The 15,429-nt window shown below is 43.2% G+C and overlaps 1 protein-coding gene across 3 annotated transcripts; it reads right to left on the reverse strand.

The window, feature by feature from the left end:
* Positions 1–9,959: 9,959 nt before the first annotated feature.
* Positions 9,960–12,154, reverse strand: LOC139158552 (tigger transposable element-derived protein 1-like). Of its 3 annotated transcripts, none has more exons than XM_070735871.1 (2): positions 11,664–12,154; positions 9,960–11,332 (listed from the first exon to the last, which is right to left on the reverse strand). In XM_070735871.1, the coding sequence occupies exons 1-2, from the start codon at positions 12,070–12,072 to the stop codon at positions 9,981–9,983; spliced, it is 1,761 nt and encodes a 586-aa protein (XP_070591972.1). In that variant the 5' UTR covers positions 12,073–12,154; the 3' UTR covers positions 9,960–9,980. The 3 variants fall into 3 exon arrangements, with proteins under 3 accessions (XP_070591972.1, XP_070591971.1, XP_070591970.1); XM_070735870.1 differs by having other exon boundaries at positions 9,960–11,344; XM_070735869.1 differs by having other exon boundaries at positions 9,960–11,350.
* Positions 12,155–15,429: the final 3,275 nt, after the last annotated feature.

Here is a 15,429-nt window from a genome sequence, read left to right on the forward strand (position 1 = left end):
TTAAGCTGAGCTGTTCTATTTAAGCTGAGCTGGGGTGCTGAAAATGCAAGAATAAAAGTTCTCTGCTTAAAAAGTCAAGCTTCTGCTAAGTTCTGTCAGCTCAAAGACTCACGTACCTAACAATAACACTGCCCAGGATAAAGGGGAATATTTGTAGCTCAGGATTGAAATGTGGGGTTCTTGGTGTTCTCTGAGGTTGATTGTTTTCTTACAGATGTTTTATAAACCAAAATAGGTAATATCACCAGTGACAGATAGTAGATACTAGAGAGTACTAAGGACTTCTCACTGCACAGAGCCCCCCCAAAGCTTCAGGTTAACTACACTCCTGACTTTTAAAAATAAGCAAACAAGTAAACATTGTACTTTGCAGCTATAGTTACCTATGCAAGATACTATTTAACACAAGTTTGCTATTTTATTATCCTATTTTCAACTCTGAAGCGAACCTGGATGAGGCCATTTTGGAGGCTCCAAGGTTGCCACCCATATTTAACTTCCCAAACAAAATGGTCCTCCCTCTAATAGTCCTGTCACAATTATATGTATACTGTACAAATTGTCACATTACCAGAGAGGCTGTGTTCATTTGCCTTCTATAATACATACAGTAAGCAGAATATTATCTGTCATCAGCTAAGTACTCAATTATGTCACATTCAGTTTTAGATAATCAGTGTGACAACCGATATTGAACGAGAATGGGCGTAGGGGTCATTTCAGGTTTGGGTTTTGTTTTGTTTCCTTGTTTTAATCTCCCTAAGAATCTTGATATACCTATGAAGTTGTTCAAACAACCTCCAAAGGTTGCTTCAATTGCATAGTGTGATAAGGGAATCCACAATTTTTCTGGGTTAAGAGTAATGTTTGTTGGTTACTAAATATTGTTATTTGAATGTTTGCAATGTTATAGTTGGGCTTTGGAAGAAGTGCTCACAGAGCACAAAAAAATGATTACAAAGCATCTGTCTTGGCTGATTAAAGCAACTGCATCTTTCCCAGCTTGAATGGAAAGTCTCTGTATGGATATGCATGCCCAGCTGTTTCTTCTTGTTTCTTTTCCCAGAAAATTTCCAGATTATATTTAAGTGGTTCAAGGTTTGATAACAAAACCACTTCAAGATTCAGTATACAGAAATGGTTTCAGCCTAATGAAGGAAGTTCAAAACATTTGAAGATGCTTCTTGTTTTGGCACAACTGGATGCCAAATGTTAGTTGCACGCCCTAGTGGGGCTCACCACAACACTGTTTTGAAACAGTCCCCACCCTTAAAGACAACAATAATAGAGATGAGGAAATGATAGTAAAACAAGTTTCCACATTGTCTAGCAAAACACTCATAGAGCAGTGAATTGAATTCTTGCAGAGTATCCAACTCCAATTTAAAAATACTGATGTTCAAAATTGAAAATGAGGTCTGTCTTTCCCACTTACTTATCTAGGTTGTTATAACCTTGTACTTTACTACCTGAGTAGGTTTTCTGGGATGAGCTTTTCATTATTGGTTTCAGGGGATGTTAACTGGAATAAGCTCAAAGCTCAAATTCTTCTGAGCAAGATATGGAGGCATGATAAAGGATTTGCACTTCTGGGGTGAAAGAGTTTTCTGCCTCTGTTCAATGGTTGATTTGGGAGCAAAGAGGATGTGCATAACTGTTTAGTAATTATCACTCCTAGGAAAGGATCCATTCGCCACTAGCAGGAATTTCAGCATTCAGATTTCTTAGTAGGAAGAAGGTAGGAAGACGGATAGTGTGATGACGTATAGTGCCAGGTAGTCTGGCAAGCCCCAGAGGAAGATGCCAGCTTACATGAGGGGACATTTTATCATCTTGTCCCTGTGTTTAGAAATGGGAAATGGGACATTCCATTGCAGCCAGTCCTTGACTTATGTCCTCCATCGAGCCCAAAATTTCTGTTGCTAAATGAGACAATGTTTAAATGAGTTTTGCCTCATGTTATGACCTTTCCTGCCCCAGTGGTCAAGTGCATCATTGTAATTATTGAGTGAGTAACAGGGTTGTTAAGTGAATCTGGCTTTCCCATTGACTTGCTTGTCAGAAGACTGTAAAAGGCGATCACATGATCTCCGGATATTAGAGCTGTCATAAACATGAGCCAGTTGCCAAGCATCTGAATTTTGATCACATGACCATGGGGATGACGCAATGGTCGTAAGTGTGAAAAATAGTCATGTCACTTTTTCAGTGCGATTGTAACTTTGAATGGTCACTAAACAAATTGTTGTAAAGTTGAGGACTACCTGCAATACAAGAGACAGCAGAGTTTATGGCTGACCATATAAAAGGAAATGAGAGCTGAGTGTGACAATACTAATCTTTTTTTCCCCTAAAGGGCTATGTTGCATTGTTTATTTGTTTGTTTGTTTGTTTGTTTGTTTGTTGTTTAATTCGAATTCTATGCTGCCTAATCCCGAAGGACTCGGGGCGGCTTACAACAATATAAAATAACAAATACAATACAAAGAAATCAAATATACAGTCTAAAACTATAAAACCCTAATTTAAACCCATAGTTAAACTACCCAATCAGTATACATGCATACTATTCATTCAATTTGGACATGATAGATGTCAATTCATGGCCCCCAGGGCTGCTGGTAAAGCCAGGTCTTTGTGGCCTTATGGAAGGCCAGTAGGGTGCTATCTGGACATTGGGGGAGGCAGTTGATTCCATAGAGCCAGGGTGGCAGCAGAGAAGGCCGTCCCTCACAGCCCCGCCAGCCTGCACTGCTTAGTCGATGGGACCCAGAAGAGGCCAACTCTGTGTGCTCTTATTGGTCTCTGAGAGGTATGTGGCAAGAGGCGGTCCCATAAATAGTCTGGCCCTGAACCATATAGGGCTCATTGCTCACTCACCTCTTCCTGGCTGTGATCGCTAAGATCTGCTGAAGAGATGTTTGGCCCTACGCAGCTGCCGTCCCAAGCAAGATGGCGGCACCCATCAGGCACTTCCGACCCTCTTTCAACTGGCTTCGCTGAGTCCAGGTGGCGTCGGTGATGACATTGGCACTCGGCAAGTAGAGGCAGGGGAATGGGTGCTGCAGATCGGAAGGAGCCAGCCGGCCAGCTGAGAGTGAGGTAGGCAAAAGCAGCCTGCTTTTTCGTGCAAGGGTGCCTGGCTGCACTCACTATCAGCGATGACCAGGAGGGCAGCTCTGCCCTTTTGATTTAATATTAACCACACTACCACAGAGATTTTTCTCTCTGTGGAAATGTGGTTAATGTTAAACTGAAAGGGCAGAGCTGCCCTCCTGGTCATCGCCGAGAGTGAGCGCAGCCGGGTGGGAACCCAGGCAAGAGAGAGGTAGGAAGGAAGAAAGAGAGAAAATATATAGAGAAAATGAGAGATGGGAGGAGAAAGAGAGGGAGAGAGAAAGGGAGGGATGGAGGAAGAGAGAGAGAAAGAGAGGGAAAAAAGAGCGGACCTCCATTGGGGTCATAACAGAAGTCGAGGATTATCTGTCTGACCAGTGCACTCTTTTAGAAGCAGATCAGGACTCCATTTTGTAGCTCCACAAAAAACATCTAGGGGGGAAGGCAGGTTGTCCTCGACTTACAACAGTTCATTTACTGACCGTTCAAAGTCGCAACGGCCCTGAAAAAAGTGACTTATGTCCCTTTTTCACATTTACAACCTTCGCAGCAGCCCCATGATCAAAACTTGGCCACCGTTTCATATTTATGACCGTTGCTGTGTCTTGAGGTCACGTGACCCCCTTTTGCACCTGTCTCACAAGCAAAGACAATGGGAAAGGGGGAGGGCAGAATCCAAATTCGCTTAACGACCGGGTTTCTAACCGATCCACGCGCAGGCATGAAAATGTGCCACTCAGACATTATACTTTTCCGCCCACACTGGAAAAAAAAAATTAGAGGGAACATTAACCTCTGCGCCCCCCCCCCCCGAGTAACACCGACTGCAAATGACCAGCATTGGGTCATTGCTCATGTCCAGTCAGGCTCTTACTTACTCTTCCCTCCCTGTTTCCCACATATGGAATAAACATTGCTGTAGGCTCCAGAGCTACCAGATTTGAATGGCTTCTTTGAAAAAGAGGCCTACTTTAAGCCACAAATCTGCTACAATGGCTGATCTGTCATTTATTAATGAAATCATCCATTCTATGTTTCAGTATGGCCCTAAAAACACACAGCAGGAACATCTGCATAAGCCACTAGATGGGTAACAGTTGCTTAATTATGTTTTTAATGCCTTGAGCACAATGCTTGGTAGAGAATAGTCCCTCACATTATTTTTCTTTAAGGATCTATTTAGCTATTTATGAGATATTGCATGTATGGGTGCATTCCATTGTGATTTGTAAAGATTGTTGGGGGCAATATGCTGACTCTGTAAACTGCTTAGAGAGGGCAGAAAAGCACTGCAAAGTGGTATATAATGTAAGTCTAAGTGCTATTGCCATGGCTATTCCAGGTAAAATACTACAATAAAATATCCAATAGACCTTGAGAACACAGAATAAGCAGCAAGAGGAAAAGAGGAAACAGAACTATTGCAAAAAAGGTACTTAAATTCCAGGGACAGGAGATATATGAGAAGTGTTTCAGTAACCCCATCTTAATTACACCACATATAATTGGGGAAAAGAATTGTTTAGGGAGGTATTTAAACTCTTTGGGGCAAGCACATTCATGAACTATTTGGATTTCTAGACAGATCTTTATTGCTGCAATATATTATGACAGCTGATGGTTAACAGAGAAGGCCCCTTTCCCTTGGACCTAAAGAAAGATGTATCCTAAATGCTTGTACTGAGATTGAATGCCTGCTAAAAAGAGAACTATTACAGATCTATTATAAATCACCTCCAGCAATGTCAATGGGGAAAATGACTCAGCTTTCCATATGCAGTATAAACAGTTGCTTCCAACTATTCAACTGCACATAACTGAAATGTTTGGAGGGGAGGGGGGGGCGTCCAGCCTGTATCTTTGATGTGATTCAGAAAGAAGGCATTCCTGATTTTTTCTGTCCCATCAGACTGTCTGTTGTCTCCTCTTGCTTAATCCTATTGATTTGATGCACCAGACCTGGATTTGCCTCTAGCACTCAATGCCACTGGACTATAGAATCCTTTGCAAGTGTCCCATCACTGGCTTAGCTATCAGATGAGGGAGCACTAAACTGATAGGCACTGGCTTTAATACTTACAATCACATGGATATTCTGAAGCTGTTGCTGTCCCAAGATTTTGGAACTGTTGTGAGCGAAGTGAGCTTCTTAGAGTTGAAAAAACTTTAAAGTAAGTCTTTGGCCACCTTGTAGTTCACCTAACCTGAATGTGGATCTTTTTCAGAATGAGATGAATGCTAGCCAGACTTTGTTGTAGCCAGGTCTCATCCCACCAGGTCGAAAGCAACGTGCCTGAGAGCAGACTCATCTGTTGCAATAATACTGCACAAGTGCCAACACTTTTCAGTCTGAACAAAGAGAAACTCTAAGTTCATTTTGGCATAAGGGAGAGGAAAAAAAGAGAGAACTTTGGGACTGCTTTGGTGGTGGGTTGCTGCCGGTTTGGATCGGTTCTCCTGTACCGGTAGCGGAAATTTGCCCCTGCTCACCCAACTAGCAGTGATGGCCAGGCAGACATGCCCCTGAACTGATTCTCCAGTCACTGCTCCTTGCAAAGAAACCTCAACTTGCAAAGAAACCTCTGCGCATACACAGAGGGTCATTTGTGTGACATGAAGGGTGCGTGCAAAACACTCACTTCTGATGTGATGCGAACTAGTAGGGAAGGTATGTAAAACCCACCCCTGGATTGCTTGAATCTGCATAAGTTGGTTTCCTTTGACATTAGGCTTTATTTAATATGTGCAAGTAAAAGTTCTGAATCTTCTCAGACCTGTGTCCTTGAATGTTCTCTGGCAAGCTTTTTCGTTCAAACATCAGTCTGGGGAAAGTCTTACACATGGATCAACTTGCAGGGAAACATCCAACTTTGGTCTCTGCTGCATCTGTGAGAAAAGCTGGTTCACTGCTAGAATAAGATATACTGTATTTTTTGGAATATAAGATGCACCGGAGTATAAGATGCACCTTAATTTGTGGGGAGGAAAATAAAGAAAAGTATCTGCTTACCAGATGTTCATCTGGCTAGCATCCTTAGTCTTCAGCACATTATTTTATCCCCTGGTTAAGGGCTTAAAAAAACCTTTATCCTGAGAGAGTAACAATGAAAGAGCTTGCAAGCCAGTAAGAGCTGGGAACATTATTAGCACCTGGAAAGAAACAGTCAGAGCAAGTAGAGAAACAGAAAAAAAACTGTGCAAAGACTTAGGGCTTGGAAAACATTCTTCACAGAGAGTAACAATGAAAGAGCTTGGGAAGATTAATAGCACCTCGTTGGGGCTGGAAAGAAACATCTGGGGCAAGTAAAGCAATTAAAAGAAAATCCTACAAAGACAGGGTTTGGAGAACATTCTTGGCAGTGAGTAACAATGAAAAAGTTTGCGAGCCGATAAAAGCTGGGGACATTGTTAGCACCTGGTTAGGGCTGGAAAGAAACATTTGGAGCAAATAGAGAATGAAAAAAAAACAAAAGGAACTTACTCGGAGTAAGTTAGAACAATGAAAATCCCCCTGCAAAGATTTAGGACTTGGAAAACATTCTTCACAGAGAGTAACAATGAAAGAGCCTGCAAGGTAAGCTCTAGGAAGATCATTAGCAGCTAGTTGGGGTGGGGGGGGGAAGCTACATTCAGAGTATAAGACCTCTTTTAGGGAGAAAAAAGGTGTGTCTTATATACCAAAAAATACTATATGTCCTATTACAATGATGGTGAACCTATGGCACGTGTGGCACAGGTGGCATGCCGCGCCCTATCAAATGGCGCACAAGGCATTGCCCTATGTCAGGTTCAGTGCATATGCAAGCACTGGTCAGATGATTTTCAGCCTTGGTGAAAGCTGTTTCGCCCACCGGAGTGCGAAAAATGCCCCAACAAACAAACTGTAAATTTGAAAAAATTGACTTCTGGTTTATCGGTTATGCTGTTTTTTGCACTTTGGAGACTTCAAGGAGGCTTCCTGAAGCCATGGAGTGCAAAAAACTGCACAATGGGCAAACCAGGATTTCCGGTTTTCCCATTGTGCTGTTTTTCACACTCCGGAGGTTCAGGAAGCTTCCCTGAAGCCTCTGGAATGAGAAAAACAACACAATAGGCAAACCGGAAGTCAGTTTTTCCCAAGTTCCATTTTGGTTGTTTTCTTCATGCACAGGGATGGGGCAAGGATTGTGCTCATGCACAGAGGGTAGCGCAGGGGTGTGTTCATGCATGGGAGGAGGGAATGAGTGTGGGCATGTGGCACGCGAACCAGAAAAGGTTCGCCATCACTGTCCTATTGCTTCCAAGGTGCTTTTCTGCTCTACCAAGCAAATAAAGACAAGGAAAGATAAAACATAACTTAAGGCATCAGTATGGAATCATAAAAAGAACATATACAACTTGGCAGAAGAAAGCTTATATTCTGCTGATATCACATGCGATGAGACAAAAGAAAATCACACTTATTTTCTGTAATTTCCATTCGCACCAGCAACAGCAAGTACAAAAACATTTATCCTTTTTGCAGTATAAAAAAAGGAAATGGTTGTTTACCACTTCGGCTTTCAAGAGTTGTTAGATTTTTTTTTTTTACAAGGGGACTTTATGCTTGTTATGTGAAATGTCACATCCAGGATAACATGCTTGGCCATGTATTTTATCTCATTATTATTATTAAATCTTTTAAAAACAATGATCTTGGCACATTGTCATTTAGATGCTGTGATATTATAAATTTCTAAGTCCTGCTTCAACTGAACCTAAGTAACATCTTTTATTTCCTGTTTGGAAATTTTGCAGTCACGTGATTGTGATATGTGACCTTCACAGTCAGCCTTTGATAAGCAAAGTCAATCGGGAAAGCCAAATTTGCACTAGAAGTGCGTGGTTCGTTTAATGATCAAATGATTTGCTTAATGGCCATGGTAAAAATGGTTGTAAAATTGGTCTCACCTCATTATGAATTGCTTAATGATTATATTGTCTAGCAACCCAAATTCTGGTTCCAATTTGTGATGATGAATCAAAAACTTTTACCTATGTAAACAAATACAAACATAAAGTATTATATCACACCAGCAAATCATTGCACAGGAAAGAGATTTCTGCTTGCGAGTCAGGATCCAAGGATGCAAACAAAATGATTGGCATCAAGAAATCCATTAAATCCATTCTCTTGAGCAATTCATGGATGAATAGTATAGCCAGTTAGAACTGCAGTAGTAACTTCCCCTGGAAGACATAAATCTGAGACCCTTTTATTCCTCAACAGTTCAGTGGCAGAAGAGAAGAAAAGAGAACAGAATGGAATGAAATAAGCCCTTGTATAAGTATACTTCACAGTGCTTTTATAACCCTCTCTGAGCAGTTTACAAGTCAGCATATTTTCCCCAACAATCTGGAAACTCATGTTATCAAGCTCAGAAAGATGGGAGGCTAAGTTAACCTTGAGCCAATGAGAATCGAACTGCCGAACTGCCGGCAGCTGGCAGTCAGGAGAAAGAGCCTGCTGTACTGCATTCTAACCACTATACTACCATGGTTCATGAATAGAATAGGATGGAACGGAACAGAACAGAACAGAACATTCTTTATTGGCCAAGTATGATTGGACACACAAGGAATTTGTCTCCGGTGTCTAATCTCTTAGCAACAAAGTGATAAATTCAATCATAAGTCAAGATACAACCAACAAAGTGATAGTCATAAGATATAGTAGGAGAAGATAATAGGAAAGATGAGAAGGATAATAGTAATACAGTCCTACTATGTGGTTAGGCATAAGACAATGCTGTGGAATTATATACAGTGATCCCTCGGTTAGCGCGGGGGTTACGTTCCAAGACCTCCCGCGCTAACCGATTTCCGCGTTATACTGGATGCGGAAGTAAAAACACCTTCTGCGCATGCGCGCCCTGGCCGCACATGCGCAGAAGGTGGAGCGACGCAAATTCGGAGGCTGGCAATGCAATGGTGATTTTTCCAGGCTCCTTGCCGCTACCCCCCGCCCGCCCGATTCGCCCCGCTCACCGGCTTTCTTGGGGCAGCGCTGGCGGCAATGGCAACCCTCCCTCCTTCCCTTCTCTCCTTCCTCTCACCGGCTTTCTTGGGGCAGCGCTGGCGGCAATGGCAACCCTCCCTCCTCTCCTTCCTCTCACCGGCTTTCTTGGGGCAGCGCTGGCGGCAATGGCAACCCTCCCTCCTTCCCTTCTCTCCTTCCTCTCACCGGCTTTCTTGGGGCAGCGCTGGCGGCAATGGCAACCCTCCCTCCTCTCCTTCCTCTCACCGGCTTTCTTGGGGCAGCGCTGGCGGCAATGGCAACCCTCCCTCCCTCCCTCCTTCCCTCCTTCCCTCCCTCCTTCTCTTCCCTCCCTCCTTCCCTCCCTCCTTCTCTTCTCTCCCTCCCTCCCTCCTTCCCTTCTCTCCCTCCCTCCCTCCTTCCCTCCTTCTCTTCTCTCCCTCCCTCCTTCCCTCCTTCTCTCCCTCCCTCCTTCCTTCCTTCCCTCCTTCTCTTCTCTCCTTCCCTCCTTCCCTCCCTCCCTCCTTCCCTTCTCTCCCTCCCTCCTTCCCTCCCTTCTCTCCCTCCTTTCTCAAAAAGCACTTAAACTGTAACTGTACTGTACTGTACTGTGTAATGACAGAATAAAACCCCCCAGCCCTCACCTGTGTTTGAATTTCATTCATTCACTCAGTCATTCATTCATTCATTCTTCTGTACAGACTGTGTGCCACTCAGTCCCAACACTTTTAACCCATAAATTACCATTTCCCATCCCCTTAATTACCATACTGTACACATTGAATAAGACTCTTAAGTTATGAACAATAACATATTTATTTACATTTTTTGGGGTGGGGTGGGGGTTAGCATAACTGGGATACAGTAACTAGGGATCTTCTTCTATCACCATTTCTACAATGGACGCTGCAGGTGATGGTGTGACAGACCTCTTGGTTTTTGTGACAAACATGGTCATGGGCAGTTGTTGGCGCCGTTTCTTTTTCTGGGCTAACATGGATCTGTATGGTGCAAAGATGTTGTCAAGGGAGGCGTTAAACTGTATAGAGCGAGTCATGTTGGGATCCCAAAGTTCCACCATGCGTTGTACATTTGAAGTAGCTCTGTTCAGTTCTGCAAGCCGCTCAAGCGTTAGGCCAACATCTTCTTCTTCCTCAGCTTCTTCAGCTTCCGCTTCCTCCTCTTCTTCACTCGCTGACCTGGTCAGCTCCTCCAGATCTTTGTCTGTCAGCGGTAGGCCATGCTCATCAAGCAAACCATTGACTTCCTCTGGTGTCATGTCAACGAAGCCTTCTCCACCCAGTGCCTGTGCCAGCTTCACAGAGGTCTGGACTGCAGCATCTTGGATTTCTTCGGGAGCAAATCCCTTGTAATCATGCACCACTTCTGGCCACAATTTCCTCCAGCAGGCATTCATTGTCTGTGTCTTCATATCCGTCAAGGCATTCTGAATGTTCTTCAGACAAGATGCAATTGTGTACTGACGCCAGTAGGCCTTCAATGTGAAGTTGTCATCAGCATCCATTGCTTCCACGATGCTTCCAAGAGAATTGCGCGTGTACAGTGCCTTAAATGCACGGATAATACCTTGATCCATCGGCTGGATAAGTGATGTGGTGTTTGGTGGCAAGAATTCAACTTGAACCCCTTCATGTTCATGGTCCAGGTGATCATGGCCGCCAGCATTGTCCATTAGGAGAAGCACTTTGAAATCAAGTCCTTTGCGAGCCAAATACACCTCCACCTGTGGGATGAAGCAGTGATGAAACCAGTCCCGCGTGAGGGGTTTTGTAATCCATGCTTTAGCATTATGCATCCAGTACACTGGCAATGCATTCTTATTTCTGTTCTTGAGGGCTCTTGGATTTTGTGACTTATAAATTAGCCCTGGCTTCAGCAAAAAGCCTGCTGCATTCCCACACATGATCAAAGTCACTCGATCTTTCATGGCCTTAAAGCCAGGGGCTTTGGCTTCATCTTGCATCAAGAAAGTCCTTGAAGGCATCCTCTTCCAGAACAGGCCTGTTTCGTCCATGTTGAACACCTGTTCTGGAAGGTAGCCCCCTTCTGCAATTAGGTCTTTAAACGTGCGCTGGACAAAGTTTTCTGCTGCACCTGTATCTGCTGAGGCAGCTTCTCCGTGCAATGACACACTCTTCAGGCCATAGCGCCGTTGAAATTTCTCAAACCACCCTTTGCTTGCTGTGAATGTGGCTGGGGCTGAGGCTGAGGCTGAGGCTGCAGAATGACAGGAAAGGGAGAGAGAAGTGACTTGAATGAAAGCATAAAGAGTAAATGCCCACCTCCTTCCCTCCTTCCTTCCTTCCCTCCCTCCTTCCCTCCTTCCCTCTCTTCTCTCCCTCCCTCCCTCCTTCCCTCCCTCTCTTCTCTCCCTCCCTCCTTCCTTCTCTTCTCTCCCTCCCTCCCTCCTTCTCTTCTCTCCCTCCCTCCTTCCCTCCCTCCCTCCTCTCCCTCCCTCCTTCCCTGCTCCTTCCTTAAAAAACACTTAAATACAGTATCTAATGACAGAATAAAAAAACCCAGCCCTTACCTGCGTTTCCCTCATCTGCATCGCCTTCTTCTGTGTCTTCAAGACGGTTGTACAATTGTTGTGCCTTGGTTCTTATAGTGTTGGTATCCAAAGCAATGCTCTTTTTGCGGCAGTCTTGTACCCACAGGGACAAAGCAGCTTCCATCTTCATAAGCCGTTTGTTTCTAGGCGTCACCATTCTTTTTGCAGCCTTGTTGAATGCCATCAGAGAACTTTGCCTTATCTTTTTCTCGTCGTCATGAATGGTTCGCACACTCGATTCGTTGATCCCATACTGCCGACCAACATCTGCATAAGAGCGTCCCTCTTTCAGCATGTCCAAAATGTCAATTTTCTCTTTAATTGTGAGTATCCTCCTGGTCTTTTTAGCGTCGCCGCCAGCACTCCGTGCACAACGTTTAGGAGGCATCTTCCAACAAGTCTGAACAAGTTCCAAAAGTTCAGTTGCAAAGCTTTTTTTTGCGTTTGCAACGATTGGTCGAGATTTTGGCCAATCAGCAATCAGTATGATGTCATCGGGCGGGAAAAACCGCGGTGTAGGGAAAAAAACGCGGACTTATTTTTTAATTAATATTTTTTGAAAAACCGCGTTGCAGCGTTTCGCGCTAATCGAGAACGCGTAAATCGAGGGACCACTGTATATAGCAGAGTAATGGCATGGGAGGAAAAACTGGCATTTTATCTAGTTTGATTTGTGCACGGAGCAACAGGAGCCCACCAAAATGTATTTAAACACCTCACTGTTAAAGTATTACAAGGAAGCAAAAATACATCAGTGATTACTTTTAAAAGAAAATGTAGTCTTATGTTTATTTATTGGTTTAGTTAATTTTTTTATGCTGTCTATGTTCCCTGTAAAATGATTCCGGGCAGCAGTGTCCCCTGTAAGTTGCACGCATGCGCGCACGCACGCCCCAAAATACCCCCCGCACACCCTTTTCCATGGGGAGGGCGGGGGCGGGGAGGTGTGGCAGTAGGAGGAAAGGGAGCCGCGGCCGCCCCTGCCTCCCCACAGTGCCTCCGGCCAAACGCGCCCCTGGCTTCTCGGCCCTGCCCCTCACCCACCCGATCTGCCCCCTCTCCTCCTCCGCCGCCTCCTGCCTTGGGACACGACTTCTCCCGCGGCGGTGGTGGCTGTGGGATGAAAGCGCTCCCAGCCAGGGGGCTGCGGGAATGCCTGCCCCTCCCCTCTCGCAGCCCCTTCGCTGGGAGTGCTTTCGTCCCAGACTTCCAGCAAGGGGGCTGCAGTAGAGGCAGGGCAGGCGTTCCCGAAGCGCTCAGAGAAAGCGCTCTCGCAGCCCCCTCGCCGTCGGTGCCTCCGTTCCGGATCTCCGCCTCACAGCTGATCACCCTGCTGCTGCCTCACGGCTACTGCCCAATGCCACACACACACAAGGGGGGAGGAGACAGGGATTGAAAAAGAGAACATAATAATAGTAATAGATTTTGGTTTTGTTTTATTATTAATTTCTTTTAATAAAAAAGAAGGGAATTTTTTTATTATTTATTTATCTATTTATTTATCTATTTATTTATCTATTTATCTATCTATCTATTTATTTATCTATTTATTTATCTATTTATTTATCTATTTATTTATCTATCTATTTATCTATTTATCTATTTATCTATTTATCTATTTATCTATTTATCTATTTATCTATTTATCTATTTATCTATTTATCTATTTATCTATTTATCTATTTATCTATTTATCTATCTATCTATCTATCTATCTATTTATTTATTTATTTATTTATTTATTTATATTTCTATGCCGCCTAGTCCCAAAGGAACTGCCGCTCAGACACTATACTTTTCCGCCCACACCGGAAAAAAATTAGAGGGAACATTGTCAGGCAGTGTACAGATTATAAAACAAATAGAAAAATAATTTAAATATAAAAACTACACAGATTAAGATGTGTAGATTTTAAGATTTTAAAAACTATAGTGAAAGCAAAACTAAGAGAAGGTCAGATGTGGATGAGGTGTTCTTATACGTCTACTGTTTCCACTGGAGAGTGCCCCCCCCCCCCATGTATAGACCTTTACAACATAGCAGGAGCCGAATCCATTTGGGGCAACGTTTTTAGCAGTGGGGGAAACTGTATACGTCTGCCAAAATATTGGCCTGCACAAAACTTTTGGTTCAACTTTGCTTTTCCCTTCATTGGCACATGACTGCATGAATAATAATAATAATCAAAACCCTCTGGAACATGTGCTTCTCATTTTCAGCCCTTGTTTCTTTCTACTGTGTATTCATTTCAAAGCCTAGTAGTGGGATGGATTGAAATTATTACAAAGGTGCCTTAGGCTGTTGCTAATATAGAAATTAAATGTAATCCTTATGTCAAGACCTAGTTTAAGCAGAACAGCTCTCAGATGAATTAAATGGAGTGGATAATGGAGGTGAGAGATTAGTTAGAAAGCAAAACACCTGTTGCCCAGGAAGAGCAGTTATCCATTATAAAGGGAAAGCTATGGCTGGTGTTATGGTTACAGTTAAAGAGCAGGCCTAAAATAGGGGCTGCTGTCTGCCAGAAAGAAAATCATTACAAAATAGGTGTGTGTTTATTACACAGTATTATACTTTAAACTTTTGCCCATGCTGCAAGGAAGCACGTAATGAAGATTCTAATAATAGAGCAATAATTTATTAAACTTGTATGATGTCTGGCTCATCAAGTGATGCTGAACTCTGTGCTATGTGTCTGCTTGGTTTTTTTTGAAATATTTTTATTAATTTTTTAAAATGTAAGAAAACAAGACATACAACAGTGTTGTGATTCAGCCTGAGGCTCATCAGGGAACGGCTGGAACTCTGCCGGATCCATGCTCAGAGGGGGGGATGATGAACAGGAGGGGGAAGACCAGGCAGAAGAGGAAGAGGAGGAGGGAGAGCAGCCTGAGACCCCCGGGGGGTTTTTTCTCCCCAGCGAGTAGCCTGGATTCATTAGATGAAGACGCCCAGGCTATCATAGATATGAGGCAGAGACGGGCAGCCCAAAGAAGGGGCCAATTAGCAAGGTATTTCCATCCCTGAATTGGTAACAGCTGGGTTTGGGTGTGGTTCTCCTCAGCAGGGTTGAAAAGGCAGGCCCGCCCTTACTGTATTGTGGAGAGTTATCAATTGGGAGTCCTGTGACCTTGCTTCAATTCTTGGCGTCTCTGATCCTGGCTTGTGGCTTCGAAGGCTGAAGACTTGGGGGAGGCGTGGGTTTTATTACCTCCAGTGTTATTTTTGCCATTTTTCCTGTTTTATTGCCTGGCCGTCGTGAAACCTCTGTGAAACTTCATAACGTTCCTGTCTGTAAGAACAGTTTTCGTTACCTGTGTTTGCTTTCAAATATATAAACTGCTTTTGCTTTTTACCAGTGTGTCTGGCTACTCTTTTTAGTTGGTGTTGGCGTCTGGGGGGACCCAGACAGAACAAACAGTTAACATATAGGGGAGCTTCTTAATACAGAAAAAAAACCTAATTCTAATTTAGATCAATACAGAAAAATGATCTTATCAATGAAATATCACTATATAATCAGTAATAACGTAAACATGTTGACTTTTCCATTCTTTCTAACAATTATATAATTATAATTAAAATAATTAAGATCAGTTAGTAAAAATAAGCTTATCTATCGAATATTACTATATAATGTGTTCAACCTATTAAATTTAACTATTCAATGCTTTATTTTGATATCTTTAAAAATCCTTTTTTATATTCCATCAATTGTAAACTTTCTGCCAGGTTTTATAAAAT

The sequence above is a fragment of the Erythrolamprus reginae genome, chromosome 2, assembly GCF_031021105.1.
Source record: "Erythrolamprus reginae isolate rEryReg1 chromosome 2, rEryReg1.hap1, whole genome shotgun sequence".
In the NCBI taxonomy this organism is placed as follows: Eukaryota; Metazoa; Chordata; class Lepidosauria; order Squamata; family Dipsadidae; genus Erythrolamprus; species Erythrolamprus reginae.

Bases quoted from the DNA above. Each gene is read 5' to 3' on its own strand.
- LOC139158552 (XM_070735869.1), bottom strand. From the start codon at position 12,072: ATGCCTCCTAAACGTTGTGCACGGAGTGCTGGCGGCGACGCTAAAAAG. The intron at 11,351-11,663 runs GTAAGGGCTGGG...GTCATTCTGCAG, and splicing joins TGCAGATGAGGGAAACGCAG to CCTCAGCCTCAGCCTCAGCC.